General features: G+C 43.7%; 1 protein-coding gene across 1 annotated transcript in view; it reads right to left on the bottom strand.

Moving 5' to 3' along the window:
* The window catches only part of gria3b (glutamate receptor, ionotropic, AMPA 3b), a gene marked incomplete at its 5' end in the record, with an annotated part of 81,393 nt that overhangs the window by 18,930 nt on the left and 38,860 nt on the right, over positions 1-23,603 (bottom strand). The window contains 7 exons of the mRNA XM_084550185.1: positions 1,743-1,949; positions 3,785-3,889; positions 5,925-6,029; positions 6,439-6,606; positions 7,321-7,482; positions 8,385-8,438; positions 20,617-20,804. Of these exons, the coding sequence (XP_084406311.1) occupies positions 1,743-1,949; positions 3,785-3,889; positions 5,925-6,029; positions 6,439-6,606; positions 7,321-7,482; positions 8,385-8,438; positions 20,617-20,804 (989 nt within the window). The remainder of the gene's footprint in view (positions 1-1,742; positions 1,950-3,784; positions 3,890-5,924; positions 6,030-6,438; positions 6,607-7,320; positions 7,483-8,384; positions 8,439-20,616; positions 20,805-23,603) is intronic.

The following is a 23,603-nucleotide window of genomic DNA, read 5'->3' as shown; positions in this document are numbered from 1 at the left end:
CAATTTCATTTGGATTTTCACAATGAAAAAACTAGCATGAAGCATTTGCAGGTTCAAATAAATGGTTTTCATTTGCAGAACGCAAAGAGGTCGCTGTTGTCTGCGCAGAAATCAGCAAACCCTGGCTGGGAACGCTTCATCACATGCCATTCGGTGCGCCGGGTTCCCCGAACACGGCCCATTCTGGCATTAGCCGCATTTTTTCCAAGCTGTTTCTCTTTATCCGCCTTCCTTTGCTCTGCTGCTTCAATCACATTATGCTATCAAAACACATCCATGGAGGTGGTGGTGGTGCTGCTGCCTTTTTAGAGATCACAATGGTGTTCTCTGTAAAAGCAGAAGAAAATAATTAATCACGCCAGACAGTGTTACTGCAGCCCGCGTGCATGGGATTAATTAAATAACTGCTCCTCTTCAAAGGAGCCGCCGCGCAAAAGGACAATTCTTTGTTTTGCGACGTTTTTTTTTTTTGTGTGGCGACACTGAGTAAACACTGGATTGAAGCAGCATGAGGCAGAAAATGTTTCTTACAAGGTCAGACCACTAGCAAACACAAATAGATCCAATAAACATGACTGCTTTCTTTACCCTGTCAACAACACAACAATGTGAAGGCCTATAACCATTTAATCCTCGTGCAGGCGTAAGCAACACTCAATCAATGGTGAGGGAAACATAGCAATAAAGAGCAGCCGCGGGGCTAACCTTTAAAAGACCACTAAAATCAAATTAATTTAATGGTCAAAAAGGTCAAAACGTACAAAACTATTAGTCCCGGCCCACCTGCTGTAAAATTACAGGCCTGGAAAGACTTGACAGAGATGTGATTGTGATATTTTTTTCCCCTTCCATCTGCTGGGAGTGGACTTTTCCTATTTGGAAGATAATTTGGTGGCGATAGCACATCAAACTAGGCAATCTCTCAGGCTGATAGTTAGGAAATTGAACAGATGAGGAAGCCTAACCCTCATGCATTTTGCATTTGGCCCCTGTTCCAACTATTGTGGCCTCGCAGAAAGGCCGAGGGAGGGAAGGAGTCGGGGGGGGGGGGGCGGGGGGCGGGGCTAATTTGGGAACGCTCGAGGTGTTGCGAGAGCCCGAGCGCTCTGTCAGATGTAAAACACGCCATGACCCTTCGCTAATGTGAGAGGTTCAACCTTTATGGAGCTCGACACATATGGATCTTGTTGTTTCAAACCGCAAGCCACCATTTAGCTGTTGATGCTAAAGCAGATTTTCTCAGCTGTGAATTTACAATGTGGCATATTCATCATACACATGAAACATTGAACGTAATTACACAATGACTTCAAAGGCATCCAATCTTTCATTCATCAAAGTGATTACTGTGTGTTTGCCATATGGACTCATTGTTTTCATGTACCTACCTCTGTTTCGACTGTAAGAGAGAGAGGGAGAGAGGGAGAGGGAGAGGGAGAGCCAGAGAGAGAGCTTTCTAGGCTAAGCAAGAAGGATTAATTGCAATGAACAGCACTGAGAAATGATTTCATTTTCTCCATCTCAAGACGATCACCAACTCCCCCAATGCTTGAGGCTGCATTTGACAAATTCACTCACAGCTGAGCTTCCTGAGACAGCATCAGACTTTGAACTGGGCAAGAGCTGATGAGTTCACAATGGGTTGGTGATGACCTCGAGACAGAAAAATGAGATCTCCTCTCATGTTGAAGTTCCTTGCAAACTGTCATGTAATCAGCGAAATCGAGACTCCCAGTACTCACCCCGTAGACCAGTTCACCCACCATCCCGTTCCACGTCTTGGTCTCAGGGTCTCGGGCTCCGTACTTTCCATCCATTACTATAGACAGTTTGTACTTAATTCCAACATGTTTGGCAATCTCAGATGCTAAATCGACGCAGTAGCCTTCATATCTGTCATTCCCCTCCAGATGCATATAATTTTTCTTGTACATCACATAAGGGGCTTCCTGTTGATTCAAACACACGCTGGTTTATTCACCCCCATGCCCTTGCACAGATTTATACACACAGAAATATGCATACATGCGCTCATATGTGTCCGTGCGCACACGCACCCTCCCACACACAGATTCAAAATATTGTAAGCTGCTATAAACACACCCATGCAGTCGTGCATACACAGATGATTCCCTGCAAATGCACAAATATGCACTGATAACAGCAGCGTGATCACGTGGTCGCGCTGCTTTCATCGAGCTGTGGGAGCCGGCAGACACCAAGCCTAATGTACGCAGCCCATTTTGAGCCACAGGGTGCAACTCTGTGGTAAAGTCGAACAGGGTGGGCGGGAAGGGAGAACAAAGTTTTGAAGTTCTTAAAGGAGAGCACGGAAGGCTGGGGTTGTGTTTACGTCGGGCTGCGAGTCGCTGGTAGGCAAGGTGTGGGTCAGCTCAGAGGTGGGTGGGGATGGGAATGGGGATGGGTTTCATAAGTAAATGCCAGTGACAGGAGAGGGATCAGAGAGTGCCCATAGTATCTCAACATATTCAAGCATATTGCACCAATGCGCAGTTAAAGGCCATTTCATTCCCAAAAAAGAAATAAATAAAAATTAAATATCTTTAAATAAAATGAAAATCAGCTGTTATTAGCTATCCAGAAAAAAAAAAATGCAAAAAAATTAAATACTCCGTAAAATGAAATAATTACACGAGGAGAGCAGGAGCGTGCTAGTGTTCCTCTCCTTTTCAAAACGCTGGTGCAGTTTGTCTTTTCTCTTTCTGAGCACATCATCATTATCAAACAATAGGACTGCTCGGGAGAGCAGGCATTGTCATTACAGCCACACACAATTAGAGTGCAAGTAGGAGAGCAATGGTTTGTTTGTTCTGTGCTGAACGTATCCCCTCACCTTGGATCCATTGAGTATTTCCCTCTAGTTAACACGTGTTTACCTCCTGACTGTATTGCTCATTTAGTGATGTTAAACGTTTCCGCTTGCTGTGGAGTGAAGCCGGCTCGGGAAACAAATGGAAGCTAGCGGTGCATAAATTTCAGAGGAGCTGATCGCCTTTGCAAACATTTTTCTTTATCGTTGTGAAATGTTTGTTTGCAGAGATAAGGTACTGCACCAGGTAATTAAAACGCCATTATACAGTCAGTAAATACATTTTTTAATGGAAGTTGCCCAATAAGCCTGAGACATTCAGTTGCGTAAATGCAGTTAAAGGAAAATAAATCTAAGATATGCCGTTTCTTTACCCTGCTTTGATCTGGGAAAATGATCCTCTTCTAAGGCTCTGACAGGAAGTTATGTATACTTCAACACAGAACAAGCGGAGGAGCAATACAAAATAGATTGGAGAGCGATAAAAAGGGAAGATACCACACCTCCTTATCCCCGTCCAATGCTGTTTATTTTGCTTTGCCCCGGCTTGAGACACCATTGCAGTATCATTCTCTTGTCATTCTGCGGCCAGTCTATCCCAAGTGTCATTGAACATTTACTTGATGAGGACAGACAGGTCTACTTACGTATGCGTTTGTATGCTTTTTGTAATTGATGGAGTCAACCATTATCATTTACCATTATTGTGATGTCACTGCTACGACAGGCCACTGAAGTATGGAAAATCAAAATGCTTTGACACCCACACGGATACAGTTGAAACACTCCCCCGTGTGGGACCGACTGTTTCAACGTGTAATGAGTGGATGGAAAGCAACACAAAAAAGATGTGGTTCTACCCGCCCAGGACAGAATGTATCACTCATTGGAATCAACACCATGACCTTGAGTGGCAGAATATGTGAAACATTTAAAACTGCATGGAAAGTGTACCATAATAGTAGTGACCACAATCGTTCGATTTTCCACTGAGGAGTCGTTGGAGACCTGCGGGTCCATAATATTTACAAATCGCGTGTACTCGTTCCAGTACCCAATCTGCAAAGAGAGAACAGACGTTAGTAGCGCTTCCTAATTTGCTGACAAGACACGAGCGAGCATATAGAAGGGACACTTGCATGTACCACTGGGAGCTGCAGTGATGCGGGCTTCATTAAAAGCAACACTGCATTTCCCAGAGGCCTGCAGTCTCTGCCCTGAAGTTCAACCAAAATAGCAGCAAATGAGCGTAGCGCTAGAGCATACCAGGCAAACAGAAGTTTCCCGGTAATTTAAGCATGCAGTAGGGAGTTTACACTTCTACAGTCAACATGCAGCTAAGTGTCATAATTACACATACACTTTGGGCTTTAAGATCTATCGCTCAAACCGTTGCCAAATGGCAAATGTGCAGAAAATGAACGGCTCTTGTGCAATGCAAGAGCATAAGAGCATGTGGCATACGACTCCAACCCCTCCCACCCTCAGCTTCCCAGGTTTAATGCTAAATAATTGATATTCTGGCCTGTGAACTGCACACACATTTAATAATTTAGCATAATATTGCAGTGGCTCCACAGTCTCCCTTGCACAGTCCTGCCATTGCAGTTAGCTCTGCATTCTGCTGTACAGATGCTTAAGTCAAACCAATGTCAAGTGTTTGTTTGCCCATCTGAAATAATGGCTGCTCTGGCTCACGATGAAACGTGTTGCATATGTTGCTGCCAATAGTCTAACTGTTGCTGGCTAGGATTTTCCCCTTCACATCTGGTCCGCGTTTCTTTTTTTTTTTTCTTTTCTTTTTTTTTTTTTCGCCTCAGATCTTTCAGTGTTCGGGACAAGCAGGTGTACAACAGTGCAGCGTGTTTAAGCACCGAGTGGAGGCGCTACACAGCAGCTAACGTCTCAAGTTCTAAACTGCGGGTCACGGATGAAGTTAGAGCGCTCCCCAGATTGGGAAAAAAGCTCTTACACGGTTATTCCGACTCTTGTCCGACAGTGATATTTGAGAAGCCCTGCTCGGGGGACCAGACTGCTGGGACATGTGTCACGGAGTGCTGCTCCAGAGGCAAAGTCCTGATCTCACCCTGAGCAGCTGGGACAGATATCAGCCCATACATCACTCGTGACAGTCACAGCTAAGAACCTTCATCCTCTTACTGTCACTGGGGTGACTGGGGCTTCAGGTCCTGACAAAGTGCTGCCCGACCTGTCTCATCTTCCCTCGCTCCCTCACTCTCTCCCGCTGACCTCCTTTCTCCTACTCCATCCCTCTCTCTGCTCTCTCTCTACGAGGCCGAGCGGGGATGGCTACGAGGGCTGCGCAGTGCTAATTGAAGTGTGTGCTTTAGAGGCCTGGGAGGCAGGCGGCATAATCACACATCATATCAGACTGAGCCCACACTTATCCAGCTAACGAGAAATTCACAGCTGTCTCTTGGAACTCGGTGAGGTTATGAAATAAAACCAGAGGTCATCATGTGGTACTGGTTATAACGCGAATGTACCACTGGGAATTACCATTTTGAAGAGGAGCCAGAGGAATTCTTGGATCCCCTTTACAGTAATTGGTTATTTGAATGGTAATTACTGTCAGGAGAGGACCAAAAATCATATCTGCGCTGTCCCACGGCAACGAAATGGTCTTATATCATTCTATTGATAGGACAGTTTTAGCTATCAGATCGCAGGCTGTGTGTGATTTGTGGGGCTTGTAATACTTGGCATAGCTCATCAGCGCAGCTACCTAACCGAGGTAGGGAAAGGCAATCAGCATTACTCTGTGCTGTCCTCTCAGCCCTGCAGGTCCCACATGACTGCAAAAATCCCCTCTATGCTTTAATAAAAGGAGGCAGAGCCTTGTTTGAGAATGGGTTCCACTTTTATACATTTCTCTCTAAATGGATTCTGGGATGTCCAAATATGCGGCCAGCATTCGCTCACTTGTTATTTAGTGCAGGGGATAAATAAACCATTTAAAAGGTGCACGTTGGCCAAACTCTGCCATTTTGACAAGTAACAAAGTTAATGTTGACGTGTGCCAGCTGTGTTTGTTGACGGATGAGAGCTGATAGAGGTCACCGGTCTGTCTTACCTTCCTCGGCCCGCCGGTTTTCATCTCGTAAACATCTATGGTGTAATTGGTCCTGCGGCCATAGTTGTCAAACTGGATGTTCCCTGTCATGCCTTGCACTTGGACCTGGTGGAAAGACAGACAGACAGACAGACAGGCGGACAGACAGGCAGATCGACAGACACATCAAAATGTGTAATAGCCATCACTTTGCATATATACATCCGCATGACCATGGAGCTACTGGAGTACACGCAGTCTGTTAATCAAATGATGAACTGGATACGCTTTAATAAAAGATGTAGTTTTATGGTAATGAGGGCCTGGATTTGAGTCGGCTCTGTGCAGAGATATCTGGAGGCAGAGGGAGGAGAAGAGCTCTGCTCTCTCTTCCCTTCTCTCTGTCACTTTCCATCTTTATCACACTCTCACTCACTATCTCTGCTTCACTTCTTCCAGCCTTTTCTTTAGTTTTCAAATTGCCTCTCTCTCTCTCTCCCTCCCTGTCCCCTTTCCCTTTTCCCCTCCCCCTTACCGTTTTGAGGGCTCTCTCGATGTCTATGCCCTGGCTCCAAGGTACAGCGGGATTGGCCAGACAGTCCCCGGCGCTGCCTCGGCGAGAGACGTCCACACGCTGGCGCCGCAGGTACCTGAAGGCCTCTGCGATCACCAGGATGGCGTCATGGGTCAGAGCTGAAGTGTACTGCGCAAAAAGAAGCGAAGCAAACGGCAAATCAGCAGAACACAGTGACACGAAATCACATGGTGAGTGGCAAGAGATAAAACTGATGTTCTGGTGGAAAATCTGCTGAAATGAGAGCATCTCGGGGCAAAGTGGGGCAGTCTGCGCGTTGCTTCCAGCCCCTGCATCACTGCGCCTGGAGGCCAGGTCAGCGTGGGTGGGACGGGTGCAAGCTCTGACGCATTCGCTTGTGATTGTTTGATAAGACCGATTTGATTAGAAGAGCCAAGACTTGTCTGAGGGTCAGGACCCCTTTCAAAACTTTTAGTGCCGAGTTGGGGAGAAAATGGAGAATTAATGTGGGATTTTATCTCCCACGCACTTCCCCTCCAACTTCGCCTGACCTTTTAACCACTGAGGGTTGAGCCACTTGTTTGTTGACCACTGCACCATGACAAAATCTAATTAAATGCCATTCAAGATCCATTTCTTTTTTGATCATTGTTTAATTAGATGTAAATTGAAGCTGCAATATAACCTTGGCTCGCACCGGCCATCAATATATCGATTGCTCTGAGGGATGCAGAGCAAAGGCGGAGGAAGCGAGGGGTGGTAGGACGAAAGGATGACAAAGGCAAACAGAGGATGAGAGGAGAAGAAACGATAGAGAGCACTTCAGAAGGGATGATCGTGCTGCATGCACAATGAAAATGAAAGGCCTTGCAAGTATAGTACCTTCAGAGGAGAGTTTCGGGCTTCTGGGAATTCTCTTTCATCTAGACGCTCCCAGCGCTGCATAAACTGCTGCACAATCGGGTTCTCGGGGTTGACTATCTGAAACCCTGAAATGTTGGCTCCACCGGCGAAGACTTTGTCCAGGCTCACGTTGGAAAATCCCTGAGATGAGACGACAGAGGAAAAGGAGACCCGTGTAACTTGTTTTTTCTTTGAGGTTTTTTAATATATCCCGGGGCAAAGCACCAGAACATATTAGCAGCTATCCTGGCAGTGGGAAAGGTGCATTTTATTAAGAATCCCATGTTGTATGAGAAAGCGGCATGTGCTTGCCAAATGTTTCTCTTCACACTTTACACTGCGGTGTAACCTGAGTTTGTTTTCAGATAAACATCCAGCCAGTAGATTGCTTCAGAGTTTGCGCCACATCACGTAAGGACAAAATATTTTACCTGAACCAGCTGGCCTATTTTCATTCAGAAACCATTTCCTTCTTTTAAAAAAAAACCAACATTTCCTGATGCGATTTAAAAAGTTATGCTGTTTCGACTGTCTTTAACTTCCCTTCTTCAACCCTGACAGTTATTTCTTTTAATGGTCAGTTTTTTAAGTGCAGCGTTGTATCATGGTGCGCAAGGACACGTGTCCGACTGCTGCATAATCACATCCTCTAAAGGAGGAGAAACGGGCAGCGGGGGATCAACGAGCGAGGGCAGGGGCAGCCTTCGCTCTAAAACTCCCATGCTAATATCAAGGCTAAATGAACATATCCTTCCAGAGTCTGTAAAAAAAAACCATGGCCGCCCTCCAAAGACAGCTGGAAAAGGTTAAATGCTGTTTGTTTATTGCTTAGGACGTTCGTTTCATTTAAGCAAACATGTAGTATAAGTGGCAGACTGTGATTTGCAAAGCATGTGAAAGAAACACAAAATACATACAGGGCTATAATCCGCTTCTTTTGCATGCACATTTGAGTTCACGGCTGAGACTATGTTCCATCACATGCAGCAAAAAGAAAAGCAGGTTCCACTCCCTCCCAGGGGAGCGGCACGGTTATTACTCACAAGATTGGCCAGAATGTAGTGGTAACCACGGCTGTTCTTTCCCAGGGTCACAACCTATGGGAGAAAAACATCGATACAGTAAACCACCCATGAGATGAGAGCTGGGAGCCGCGGCTAGGCTAAGCGGCTACGACAATCTGTGTAAATGCAGAAGCGTCCAGGAAGCCACCGCCGGATCAAAACGAAGCGAAGCCTTCTGCGGGATACAAAGAGAGGGGGCAGTTAGAGGAAGTGTTCATTAAGGTGGAATCGCCAATGAGGTAGAAACGGGACCACCCTTAAATATTCAGCCGCTGCTGGACAGAGGGTAGAAATTGGAAAAATATTTCAAAGGCATGTACAGTGAGACAGTAAGATGTAGATCTCTCACTCTGCTTTGAAAATATCACACCTTAGGAGCATAACAGCATGTTTCATCCCACGCAGCTTGTCTGAAAATAGTAAGTGGTGTTCTAAAACATTCCATCGCTGTGGTACAAACCATATGCTGCCTTTTATTCTAGGTATACTTCATTTTTTTCCCCTTTTGTTCTGGGCCTGCAGATAAATCCAATAGTGAAACTCTAAATTGTCTAGGCTTTCTGTGCATTACATGCTGGACAGGGTTTTTCGGCTAAGGCCTCGCGAGGTCTTTTTATTTATGAGCTTGCAGTCTGCTGCAGATGGACTTCTGAACGGCTGCCATGCAGAAACCTGTCAAGCATGTCTCGGTTTTCATCCGCGTTCTACAAACACGGCAACACAAGTTTACAGCAAAATCAGCGTGTTTGCACATGTTCGGGCCCTGGCTCTGTCGCAAAAACAAACTGTCAGTTTATCATCCGTTTGTGCGTGTGTGTGTGTGCGTGTTAAGGCCGGGCACGCCGGGTATTTGTTACGGCCCCGCCGAGTAGGCGAGAGTGATGAAAGGCGCTCTCGTATCTTCACATCTAAGGGTGCAAAAATCTCCGAGGAACATTTTTAGTTTCACCCATTTCAACTACGATTAGAGCATTTCATTTAGGCGTGGTAATTCTAGCTAAACCGGGTGCACTAGCATGCAGTAGCACCAAACAATTAAACAATCATCCCCGCTTGGCCCTCAAAATTAAATAAACCACTTGTCTGACTACTTGTGGACATCTGAAGGTTGTCGACAAAGGGGAGAGAAGATGATTTTTACGAAGATTGGCGCATGCGGGAGCACAAACATCCAAATAATTTCACTATCCAGCTGCTGGGGTGGGTCAGCACTCCCTGACAGCCTCATTAAGGAGGTAAACTTCCAACACTGCAGGATGTCAGACAGATGGGAACAAATCAAGAAAGCAAAATAGAAACAAAGACGAAACAAGCTGATTATAATGCAGAAATTGCAGGAGATGGCTTTTAGAATTCATCAATGTGATACTAATGAGTAAGCGACAGCAAGCTTCATGGAAACAACATGAACACTGCAGTGGTATCAGAGCTAGACATATCACAGCAGCTGCTCAAGAGTTTGCCTTTTTGGACTTTAAGCCCTGCTGCATTTTCTTGGACAAACCACCACAGATCCACACTCCTTCACCGTGTGATAACCTTGACTCTGCTCCCCTCACACCTGCCCCGGAGCTGGGCAGAGAAAGACCTCACCACCTGCCTGCAGCCCGCAGCTCACAGCCGGGCCTGGCAGCGGCTGCAAGCAGCAAGCCTGGGACAGAGCACAGCAAGACACTGATGACACAGAGATACACAGAACCTCCGGCCAGAACACACAAACCTTTCCCCTCAACCTCTTTAATTAGGCAGACGGCACGACCCGACTCCAGAGGAGACGGACACATTTCACCGTGGCTCGCCGCGATGCGCCGCTGACTGTTCATGAAACCATCTGAGAGCACAGATTGTGATAACGATCGCTAAATGATATTCATAAGGAGTCATTATGTTCTAAATTATCTTTTTAACAACCAATTTATTTGAATAATAACATGGTATTATCAGAATCAATATTTACTCAGATTGGAGAAGGGAAAATAAATTCTGGCTGACTTGACTACATGAATAAGCAGCTGCTGTGGCATGGTTTTAGTTGGGAGTCTAGTGGTTTCAGGTGGAGTTTAGTTGTGTATGCACACATGTATTCCCCGCTGTCTTGTTTGTGTAAAAGACGCGTGACCTTAACAGATATTTAAATAGGTTTACATATTTTATTTTTTATTTATTTACACAGTTTCTAAAAGAAGATGGACGACCACAGGGTGACAAGTGGCTAATAGTGTAATACCACCGATGGCCGCTAGGTGGCGCCTCCAAAAATCCTCTGTCTCTAATAGACTCCCATTCAAACATAATTCAATTCCTTCAAGTACTGTAGTACTGAGCCACTACATTTTATTTATTTATTTATTTTTCACATGTCATTTTGATGCCACTGTCAAAAATTCACTTATTCTCAGTTGTCATTCCAGACAGAGGTATTTTTGGGGTGGCATGTCTGGATTGATCTACATGCCTGGTCTGGATTGATTGACAAACCATCCGCTGTTATCAGTCAGATCCACCCCTTGCTCATCCCCAGCTCCTCCCTCTCATCCAAATATGGTCACTTTGGGCTCCAAAAAAGATGCCAAAATGCCAAACTCGATGTTGGTGCAGCTACATCAATTTTTCTATATATCTTTGCTCATATGCCGTGTAAGATTCTCATTTAATTGGTCAATTTAAATACAACACTATTAATTTAAGTGAATATGCAATGTAATTGAGTGCCCGATTGTGTTTGATAACGTGACGTGAGCAACAATGATTCCTGTGTTTGTGCCAATGGAGTCTTGACTTTAGCAGCTTAGCAGCATCTACTCCCTTTAAGATAATCACATGAGAGTGGTAATACTTACTTAATAACTCCTAAAAACAAATTGCGCCATTTCCCAAAATGTTCATCTTTGCTGCTGTGATTATTCAGTTTGTTCTGATTTCTGTTGCTGCTGATTGTGTGAAGAGCACCTACAAACACAAGCCCCCTTCTTGTGATTGTGTTAAGCCGTTATTCTGCTTGCCGGTGACATGCGTTCAGTGTGTCTACCCCTTCGATAAAGCGTTTCCTCTTTTCGCGTGCAGCGTGCCCCTCGCACATCGATCCACTAGCTGGCTCCACCGCATTTTATTCTGCAGCTGAAGCGGAGGCTGCACTCTGCAGCCTGGAGTTTCCTTTAAAGCCTGATGGGGACAGACAACTAGGACGACCTTGACTTCACCCTCGTCCGGCCTCAGCCCCCGCCAGACAGAGAGCCCTGAATGTAAAACTACAGCTACACATTTTTAATAAACGTTTTCCTCCAAGTTTGACCTTTCCTCTGCAGTTTGCCACAACGCAGGAAGAGGCAGACCGAAAATGATAGGTTCCCCAGAGTTTGTAAATATCATACCATTCATGGAGGCGTATAAAGGACGAGCAAATAATGATGCAATTATTTTTAGCCTCCATCTGAACTATGAAAACTCATAAACTGATATGGTGAACTTTTCTGGGCTCCGTTTAAATAATATCTCCATATTGATAATAGCTGACTATTATATATTTATTATTATTATTTATTTTTTGGCCATTTGTTCCTTCATTGGATTACCATCATTGCAGGAAGACAGGAAGTATTAGGGGGCTAGAGAGTGACAAGGACTACCACATCTCAATCAGTGAAGACGTTCTGGCAGCTACTAAAATTTATTTTCAGATAAATGTCTGAATGGTCAGTTTTGTCTAACCAACATTTTATATTGTAAAGATATTTACAAGAACACAGAACAGAGGAGCCTGACATTTGAAAAGCTGAAAACAATAATTCAGTTTCCCTTTGATCGCCGACTTGAACGCTTAATCAATATCAAAACCGCTAACAAATAACTTTCTTTCAACAATTCCATTAGTCAGCTATTGACTGTAGCACCAATTTGTTGGGCTGCTAACCCAATTGGAACAGAAACTGAAAAAAACAGCCTGAACTTTGCCCACACACAACATACTGGTGGGGAAAAGGTGATCTGGAGTCACTCTGTTGGGTGTCAGTCAAACTGTTTAGGCAGGTATGATAAACAGAGGACTAACAGCAACATAGCTATGAATGTCATGTGAGCACGGTGGAGGACAGTGGCTCTGATCGGACTATCAAGTTGCTTGCAAAGTTAGTGTTTCATACCATTTTTGTGGTTTTTAATAAAATACGTAAACGCGTCTAAGTGATAGCACATGGCAAATCTTCAGCACTGTGCAGCATTAGCTGTGTTTCCAGTGCTTTCTTTCATTACCACCAAACAGGTCATTTGGTCAAATCATTTTTAATTTAATTTCACTATAAGGGTATGTATTTTTTTTATCTCTTCTTACGTAATAGGATTTCATAAAATATAAGAAAAAAATGTATGTAAATTTAATAAAACACACTTCTACCCAGGATATTGTGTGTAGATTCACTACCATATATACACTGTGCATACCGTACTTAAGATTGTCATGGTATTGTTTTTTGATATTTGTGTTCATGTTTTGAGTTTTGTTCATATTTCATGTTTTTCAGTTTCCTGTTTTATTTTGTTAAGTTCGTGGTTTCCTGTCTTGTGTCCCTTCCTGTATCTTCCCGCCTTTGTGATCGTTGTCTTGATTGGTTTCACCTGTTTCTTGTCACCTTCCTGTCCTGTGATTTCCCGCCTTTGTAATTATCTGCCCCGCCCTGATTGTTTTCACCTGTGTCTCCTCTGCCCTTGTGTGTGTGTGTATATATAGTCCTGCTTTTCCCTTTGTGCTCTGTCGCGTCATACTGTTTTCCACCATTTCCCTGTGTTTCTGGTCTTGTTATGTTACATTCTTGTCTTTTTGAAAGTTTGGATCTTTGTTTTTGGTCCTCCTGCCGTCTCAGCAGCGCTTTGTGTTTCCTTTTGTTTAATTAAATTCATTTTTGCCAACTTCTGCCTCCTCGCCTAGTGTCCAGCATTTGGGTCTTACCTCACCCTGAAAATCCACGACAAAGATGCTGTGTCTCACTAGAGACTTTAGAGCCACAGGCTACTATACATTGTCAAACTGATGATCGCTGCGTGTCAAAGTTGAGACATTTTTTACTTTTTTCCACGCTCCAAATAACACAGAGATGTGACAGCCAATTGTATACGTTTGTTTTGGCGGAAGTTCCCACATTCCATTGGTTTTAATTTATATATATTTACTATAGATTGAGTATGTGGTTTGATTGTCATAAATATTATAGTTTCTTATAGTTTTAGCAAGGGTTTTCTAAACAAAGGCTACACACACTTTACTTCACCCTGACGGTGACAATAAAAAATCATGTGTATGAAATAATAGTAATGATAATCAAAAAGCTGTGCTGGAAAACGTTTCAGTCTATTTTAAGCCTTGATCAATCTTAAGGAGAAGGTGGATGTGTCAGCAAACAACAGCTGATTAATACTTATTTATCTGTTTGCTGCTGTACATTGTCTGATTGTGATGCTGAATGTAACAGCTGGTTAGTCACTTACGGTTACATTGGTACGTTTGGCAGTTTTCTGTCTCCCCTTTGGCTCTTTATATTAAATTTATAGACTGTAAAGCGACTTCTCATTTAGTGATTGTAATAAAGGGATAAATCGTATTTGCATTATTAATCACAGTTACGCAAAGTGGTCCATTTCACAAAGGGTGCGACAATAGGGTGAATTTGAGCTCTTTGCTTTGATGTAAAAGGACTTCCCTCTTGCTCAGTCTTCATTTTCAAGACTCTTGTAGAAGTACTTTTGGTGGAGCACTCTCAAATTAACAGCCAGCTCTGGCCGCGGCTGAGATGATTTTCTTGGCAGCGCTGATATACATGCCCCCGAAGAGGGCTCAAAGGTTGGCCTTCCCCCAAACACTGAACATTTTAGAAACACCTGACTCTTACTCACACCATTGCGTCTATCATTGCTGTGAGATCCGAGAACAATTTGAGACTCGATACCTCGGGAGGAAGGAATAACCGACGCTGCAGCTGACACCCTTGTGTTTGTGTGTTTGCGTGCCAGCACTTTGAAACGTGAAGATGCCCTCCGCTGTCTTTACTGAAAGTGATCAGGGTAATATTGCATGACTGATGAGTTGAAATGCGTTTCTCTGGGTTTTGGCTCTCTGATTTATGTGCAGTGTGTTCTTATAGCAGCGAGTTCAAATCTCACTGTCACAGCCTCACCGGTCTTAGCCTCTCATTGAGTCGTTGAGTCAGCAGGTCACATTCTCTTTCATGATAACATTATAATCCCACTTAATTCTATAATCGGAGTTAGTAAATTGCCCTTAACAACCAAGGTTGGTGGCAGGGATTTGAATTACTAGCTTTACATTGAGCAGGAAGGATTCGGGTTATATTTCCTCCAGTCCTACTTCTTTACAACAAGCGTCTTTCATTTCACTGCATCCTGATGACTTTGACTCATCATGACACTCCGAATGCCTGAAACGGTTTTACGTGGCAGACTTTGTATCTCATCAAAAACACTCATTTTAGTTTTTAATACATTTTCTTGCACCTGTGTTTGCCTTCGTGTCACACTATGTAATCCCCGGGTTTACAGAATGCTGATACTGCTCCCTTTCTCCGCGGTGTCATCCACAACATTGATTGAGGACCTTCTTTTTATTGCTGACATTTTGTTATCGGCTGCTTGCAATCTATTGTCCGTTCTCTCCCTCTCCCGCGACTTCTTATCTCCCATGGTCAGATTTCCTTCTCCTTTTTTTTTTTTAAATTTGATATCACACAAAGATTTCAGATTCCATAATACACCCAACTGTGGATTTTCTCCATTCAAGAGGAGAAAGACGGATATGGACGATCTCCAATTCTCCATGGGGAGGCAATATGGCCACCCTTAATGCCTCTACAGGCGGCAGAATGTTGTTCTAACAAATCCCCAGATGCACCTCTCTCTCTCTTTCTCTCCCTCTCTCTCATTCAGTGAATCCCTTTCACATCTTATTGTTTTTTCCCCCCCTGCATGAAAATGCGGCTTTGTGGCTGGCACAGTGCTCACCGCCTGCCTGTCTTTGAACAGCTTGCCTGCCCTGGGCCAGTCCCAGACGCCGTTTTTTTTTTTTTACTTTTTAAAAGTAAGTAAGTATTTTTTTTCTCTCTTTACACTGGTGATGAGCAGGTTGTTGCCTCTGAGCAGACTCCAGCACAGAAATCCCGAGAGGGAAGAGGGCCAGTAAGGGGTATAAAGGAAGATATGAGCAATCTCGCAGATGGATCAGATTAAGTATGACAATATATGCGGTCAAACACGCACGCTTGCGACATACACTCAGAGGCGGGTAGTGTATGCGTAGCAGGGGTTGGACGACTTCCGATTTTTTAAAGTTGACTATTATGTGGTGAAAGTCGAGTCGACGTCGACTAGTCGATGACGTCACACATAAAAACACAGTAGAAAGTAATGCTTTACAACAATGAAATCTATATTCTTGACCTGCATACATACTGTAGCGTCTCACACAAAATAAGCTATTGAAGCTGAAAAGATAATATAATGTAGCCGGGATAAAAAAAAAAATAAAAAATGCAGTATATCTCCAAAGTCTTTTCCATGTACAGCAGCTAAAAGTCTAATAACTATAGACAATGAAATTCACCAGCAAATTGTTTAGTGCAGCCTCCTTCTCCTCCTCCAGCTTCCTAAGTTGTTAATTTACTGCCGTTGAGAGGATTTGGACCATTCCTCTGTTAGCGTTAGCGGATGCCTTTTCAGATGAGTGTACATTGCAGTGGTACATTTATTGTATTTTAGAAGTGGACTCAGTAGAATGGGCTTCATCTTTAGTGAAGTATTTCCACAGGGTTGATGAACCGCTGCTAGTTTGCTGCAATGACCCACTGGGCTCCTCACCTGCCTTGTCGGAGGCGTCCATGTTGTTATTGTCACGCAATCGGTGACTAGTCGACTTCCTGCTTAAAGCGTCAAACAGTAAAGTTGACCAGTTGACTAGTCAGTACAACTCCTAATGTGTAGTAGTAGTAATGCTAAGATGGTTAACTTCTAGTCAGCCATAGCTCTTGTTGAAAGCACTTCTTTAATTCCACAAACGTTTAGTCAACGCATAATATCATGAACCTTTGTGGTTTAATGCAACACACTGATGTGGATATGTTTGAGAGAGCAGAGCTGGCAGAGACACCACCATTTATTTATTTTTTTCATAAAGGAACGACTGCCACAGGGTTAATTTATCTGCAGTGCAGTATTGATGGAGATGTGGCAGAGTGGTAAATCCTGAGCAGTTGTTACAGCATAAAATGATAATGGCCCCGGTGTAGCATTCTCCTCGGCATCCCAAAACAAATTTGCGGGGAGGTTCACTCTGCTCTTATATACGAGTAAACAAGACTGATGCAGCAGTATGCAAATACTTCCTCTTACGGCGCTTTTACATCATGTCAAATGAAAAAGGGAGCTAATAAAAGTGACACTTGTGTCGCGCTGCGTGTGCTTGGACTGAAAAAAAAAGGCACTTTCTTTGTGTGTGTATGACAAACGCGTCATCCACTATAAGGAGCTGGGATGAGATTTAAACACTAAAACTAGTCCATCAATAGTCTACCAGAACCTTAACAAGCAACCATTTTAATAAGTGTTTAATTGTTTGATTATAATTTCTAGATCCAGATTTCTTTTCTGTACAAGGGTTTTGTGTGCTTTAATTGCATTTCAGTGTCTTATTATAGTTTAAATTTGATCTAAGTGACCAGCAGTTTGAATGGCCTTGCTGTTGAAAGATGCTGAAAGATTAGCTAGTTAACCAGAAGAACTCAACACTATATATACACTAATATAGCATCATTTAATGAGCGATAAAACATGAAACGTCTTCGGTCTCACTTAAATTACATACTGTAGCAAAAGGAGAGTCTTTTCTCCTGCAGGAAACCAATAAACCTGTCTTCTTCCGTAGCTAATGGTATCTGAACATAATTGCACACTGCGAGCTCTGACTTTCAGATAAATTCTCCCTTACGGGAGGCTCTTCACTGTTGTTGTCCTTGTTAGTTTGTTCTTACCAGACCACTGAATCTGTGAGGACATTTCAGACCCCCCCAAAAAAGTAGAATTTGAAGATGTAACCTCAGACTCTAGTACACAAAACAAACTGTACTTAGCAGAAGTACTAATTATGCAGAAAGATCCCTTTTACTCTGTATAGAATTGTGTTATTATTGTTCATGCATTAAGATGTCAGCAGTATTTTAACGCTAAAGCTTCCCAGTTTTGAATTAAATGTTATTACACAGAAAATGGGCAAATGCAGTTTAAATATGGTTATATAAAAGTGACAAGCAAACCCTTCCCTCTGAATGTTAATGGTAGAGGAATATGACTGCACTTAAGTTCGGTTACATGTAGAAAATACATTACCACTGGATATCCTCTTTGCTTAAAAGGCAACGGAAGAGCATTTCAGCATTTCAGTAAACTAGTAAAGCAACAAAGACTCAGCAGGACCAAAGCATTAGCAGCTACCTGGATCCAAAGTGGCGCCTAATAAAGAGCAGCGTGGGGATTTTCTCTTTTCTGTTCAACAGTTGAACGAAATAGTGCAATTTCGACACTTGTCTATTCAAGATTACTCCACACTCCATGAACTTCATTGCCTGGTTTTCATTCTGCAGTGGGATTACTCAGAGTGGAATCATAAAACTAAGCCACTGAGCTGATTCCCATTTCCCCCAGCAATCAGCTAGTTGGATCTGCCTCGCCTCCTGATCCTCTCTCAACAGGCGGATTGAGGTGACATTACGGCACACAGACACCGGACCTGGGCGCGCGGGTTCTGTTCAAACTCTCCCACCAGTCCACCGCGGATGTTGCTCTATCTGTTTGCAATCGTTACTTAATAGAACTACGACAGCAGGTAGAAGCGGCGGGTGTCCGCATTGCTGACGATGGTCGGCATTTTTTGGTGCGATTGCCCTCATGGGAGACTGTCCCTTCCTGTTTCACTCTGTGTAATGATATGGAACAATAGGACGCAGCTGCAGAGTGAAGTCCAGCAGCTTTCATGAATGCCTATGACTCATCCACACTGGCAGAGCCGGCCAGATTATTTCAATTAGCGCCGATGAAAAAAAATCCCACGCTGAGGTCGTCACTGAAACGAGGGGCAAAAGTGAGTACACTGCTGCTTTGAAGGTTAGCTGCTGTAAAAGCTTTGATTTCACCTTCTGCGCTAAAACAAAGCACAGAAAAAATGTCTGATGCTGATGGTAGGAGGCTGAGGGTGGTGAAGAGCTCGCCAAGAAAAAGAAATAATTCATTAACAGAAACAAAGACAGGAACAGGAGAACATCAAACAGATTATGGCCCTGCTTTCTTATTATTGTTTGCAGGGGGGGGAGAAAAAAAAAAGCAATTAACGCTTCATATGCGATTTGTAATGAATATTCTAAGCTGTTTTTAAAAGCTGATGCATATTCTCAACACAAAAAGGAAACAGATTTCAGTATAGTCCCTGGATTGTAAAGGGAGGGGGGGAAATCTGCAGCTCAAGAACCGAATTAGACACAGCAAATTAATACTAAAAGCAATTCTGCTTTAAACTCTGACTGTGGCATCAAATTAGATTCATAAAAAAACAAGAGAAACTAACAGTCGTAGAGGGGATATTGTGAGACAAAGAGAAGCCAATATCTAAATGAATGTTAACGAGCAGAATCCAATCCAGGAACTGATTGCCTTATAAGCAGGCGGCGGCAAACAGGGTGGAGTGGGGCACAAGAACAGAGGAGATGCACGGCATAATAGCCACTCATCTATTCATGGTAATTGTGTTTCCCCTACTACAAGGACTGGTGGACCTTTCATTTCCTCCTCAGGCAACGGACGTGATAGAGGAACGGAGGGGTTTTGGGTTGTTAAATGAGGATTAAACAGGCTGCATCATCAGTGGTCTCTCCAAATGGCTGCTCACGCTCAGACCTCTTCACCCCGAGCTCTCGGGCAGCTTCGGCATAACACACGCACAGACACACACGCCGCTTTTTAAACATGTTAGCCGCAAACTTAGCAAACACCGAACGCAGCTCCTGGAACACGGTTACTCCTGGGCTTCGTTTGATTTATTACTCGGGTATGCACTCGGGTAGCATCGGTGGAAACAAATCAGTTTTCAGATCTTAGTACATGGCTGTTTTATTGATAATGTAGTCCAATTCTAAGATACTGAATTATAGACTGAATGGATTTCCCAGAATTAGAGGGTCACTCCCGCAGTTTAGCATCTCTGATGAGAGTGAACCTAATCAGTAAGAATGAATTAGTCCTAAAATGCTCTGTAGAGCTGAGAGAAACTGCAGGATGCTCTGCAGGTCAATTAATGAATCCTTTCACATTACACATCAGTCATTTGATTCTTTCTTTATAGTGAAATACTTATTGGAGAAGCTTGAAAATGGAGTGGTCTCAGCTGCTGCAGCATCAATTGCATTCTCATTGTGGACCAAGCTCCAAACATATAAAAAGAATTCCCACAATGCAACTGACTTTTGTTTGTCCCTTGCCCTGTTAAACGGCCTAAATGTCTTTCTTCCTTCACATGACCCTCGCAAGACTCTCTTTTAAAACTGTCAAATGGATCACAAGTGAGATCCGGATACTCAGTCCCATTGCTGATGTGGTCCTGAATGCATTTGACCACATACTGTACCTTAATGGTCTCTGATGGGACGATGTGATGGTTGTTTTGTGATCGCACACCAATGGCGGCGGTGTATGTTGGAAAAGGCAGCACATGAATATTGGTTCTTAGCCCTCTAGCCCCGTCCATCCATCATCTTTTATTGCTTATGCTGTGGAGGGGCGCTGGAGCCTGTCTCAACGGGCACTGGGGGAGAAAGGAGGGGTGCACCCTGGACAGGTGGTCAGCCTATCACAGGGCTGACACAGACACAGTCTTTGGAAGAGCCTCTGTTATACGTTTGTCATCTGCTCGTGTTTAGATTTACCCAGACATTAGGAAGCTACTCCACAGCGACAGAAGAAAACAGGCTCAGCGGTATTCACCGTAATTAAATTAACTTTGGCATGTAAAATTGGTGACTCTTGTTATTTTCTCGGTTCAATTTGCTTGGCAATTATGCGCCTAAAGCTGGAAGCAAAAAAAAAACAAAAAAAAAACAGGATACATGGGCAGTGTAGGTGTTATGGTGGTTATATAATCCCACATGCGCGCGCCGGGTCTGAGGCTCACCTGTTCCAATATGGTGTTGATCCTGCCCACCTCGCAGTCGATCACGTAGCGCTTCTCCTGCCTCCTGTCCATCTCCTCAATGATGCGCCTGAACTCCGCCGCGTCCGTCGTGCCGCTAACAGAGCGAGCGGTCACCTGCCAGTTGTTGGCTACCGCTGCCTCCATGATGGCCTGCAGTATAGAGAAACCTGGAGAGAGGGGAGCAATAAAGAGAGAGAGAGAGAGAGAGTGACCCAGAGGATTAAACACAAAAGAGACTGGCACACACTAGCAGTTATGCAAGAACTGAGTGGCTTCTAATTTATTCTGGAGAGGTTTTTGCTTGAATCCAAAGGTTAAAGGCCATCTCATTACAATCTAAAATAGCATTCCAAAGTCTGCAAGGCCACTAAAATATTGTCTGGAGCCGGGACTTAGCGTACCAGTGTGTAAGTGTGTGTGAATCCACATTTGCATATGGAGAAGCCAATATCATAATGAAGTGAAAGGACAGGAATTGTATCTCCATATTATTAAAAGATCAGTGGGTGATGTTATTGCGCTTGGCATCAATTAAATTATGGCATTTAGCTCGGGCGCATGTTAACTTTGACAGCGAGAGGAAACACATAGCTGCCAGTGTCTCCTGGGATTGGATTGGACCAACTCGTTTGAAGATAAAGACAATGAAAGATTCATCCAGGCCAGTGGTGGAAAGAGATCATTATGCCACGGGAAGAATGGAGACTGAGCCCTTCTAATGATTAATTCACACGTGAAATATTTCCATTTAACGGAGCGCTCAGAAACACTGTGGTCAAATCACACACCGCAGACTGAATAATGACGCCACTATTTCCGGGGGGATAGATTGCATGTAGCAACGAGTTGAAACAAAAACGTCTCGACTCTTCTCCAGTGTTCGCCAAGTGAGAACGAACATGAAGGTTATTAATAAAAATCAAACTCACTGCTGGTATTTCATTAAGCCAAGGACAATGCAAACCCTACGCACAATAAGCTTCTTTCCCATATCTCCGCTCATTTTTCACTGGCTGCCAAAACTCCAGCACACATGCGGACACGTGCAGATTTTATACGACGATTAATATATTTTGATGTGATTGGGTATTATGCAAATTGTCCGACACAGCCTGAACAGCGGTGGGCAAAGTAAACATTTTTGTCGTATATTTTTTATTCTGAGCCATTCCTCTGTACAGCCTTATCTCCATGAACCGGCTGCAGGCGGCTAACAAAGCCAGCACAGAGACCAAAGGAACAACAACAGCTATAACAAGAAAACCACTTTGTGACTCTCTTCATATCTCTGCTTTTGCGTTTCGCTTCTTTTCCATTCCATTTGAATGGTCAAGTAGCCTTTTTTTTTTTTCTTCCTTTTTCCCTACGGTGTGTGTGTCTGCGCTCCTCCTGGTGCAGCACACGGCCACATCTCCACCAGATGACCTTTGGGGCGAGTGGCAGAGCAAGCGGTGGAGATCGACGCACACTATGTCATCTGTCCAGAGGAGCCGTGGCGTACCGCCTGGAGATATCGGCATGCCAGACCTCAAGGTTATACGGCAACTCAGTTATCAGGTCACATCTCTGAGGAGTTGGTCTGTAGTTTATGAATGTAACTCACGGCACAACGCTGGGTTCAGATTATACCATATGTCGACGGTGTGTAGAGATACACATGAAGTCCCCCTGAGGTTTACGGGTCACAGAGCTGCTTTAGAGTGGCAACTACTGAGCATCCAACATCAAAGGTCTGTGACTTAACTGTGGTGGGATTACAGCAACATAAAAGGTGGTACAAATGTGTCCTCAGATTCTTTACCTGGACAAATCTTCAAAATGAATCTAAAAAAAAAACTAAAAAAACCCAAACATCTAAAGCTCGACTGAAGTATCATCATTTTTACACGAGCACAGCAGCCACAGCAGCCCAGCCTCTCATGTTCTACACTCCCTCACTTTCCCCCTACCCAAAGCAAAAGTTACAGAGTGAAAGTCTGGATATCGCGGATGCATTATTCATTTTCTTGAGGCATATGCTCAGAACCTCACCAACCACAAGCCAGCTGGATAGCATGGCAGTCTTCCCGCCCGGCAATAAAAGCTTCTCACATTACGGGATGTCATGCAGATTAACTGGGTCAAAGTGGTCTCTGTTGGTTTGGAAACTGTTGTGAAGGCTGATAAAGGTAAAAAAAAAAAAAAAAAGAAAAGACAAAGCCAGCGGACCATTTAACAGACGGTAACCGCGCCGGGTACATGACGTGGGTTAAAAATGACAGGCTGGATGCTTGTTGAATGGAAACAAGTATCTATTAATGTAGTGCATTATAATCACTGATTCCTGTGCAGTTTAAAAGGCACAACAACATGAAAAACAATACAAACGCTCACAGGTGAATCCTTTGGGGATGTGGGCTTCGTATATGTAAGTATCCTGCTTTCATTTTTGAGGAAGGTGCAAAAAAAAAAGAAAGAAGAAACTCAGGAATTATGCCAACTCTTATGCGATAGAAGTAAGCTGCGTTCTGTCAGTCAGATTAGCATCAAAGAGGGCTTTTATTTTGAAATTGCTGATTTGTGCACCGCTTGTCTCGTCCCTGCCTCCAGCAAGCCCTGAACTGCGAGGGAACAATTGGATTCATTTAAGATTCACAGAAGATTCCATGCCTGCCTAGTTTTACATTTGTATGGAAATTAAGAGATGGAATCTGGCGGTGGTAAATAGTCTGTCCAGAAAAAGGAAGACTTTTTGCTCAGCAGAAAAGTTTATGATTCAGACTTCAGAGATGAATAAAACCCTTTGAGCGGAGCTTAATCTGACAGCAGCAAAGAGACTCCCAGTTCTTCTTCATCTCTTTTAGGAGATAAAAAAAATAATAAATCACGCTGCTATTACGAGCTTCTCCGCAAAGGTTTACGTCTGCCACTCACCTTTCTTGGACCCGAGTCCATTTCCATTCCCAGCTTCACCCAATCAATGAAGC

The sequence above is a fragment of the Chelon labrosus genome (genome assembly GCF_963514085.1).
Source record: "Chelon labrosus genome assembly, chromosome: 8".
NCBI classification, from domain to species: Eukaryota; Metazoa; Chordata; class Actinopteri; order Mugiliformes; family Mugilidae; genus Chelon; species Chelon labrosus.
This window is presented reverse-complemented; position numbering and strand designations above follow the sequence as displayed.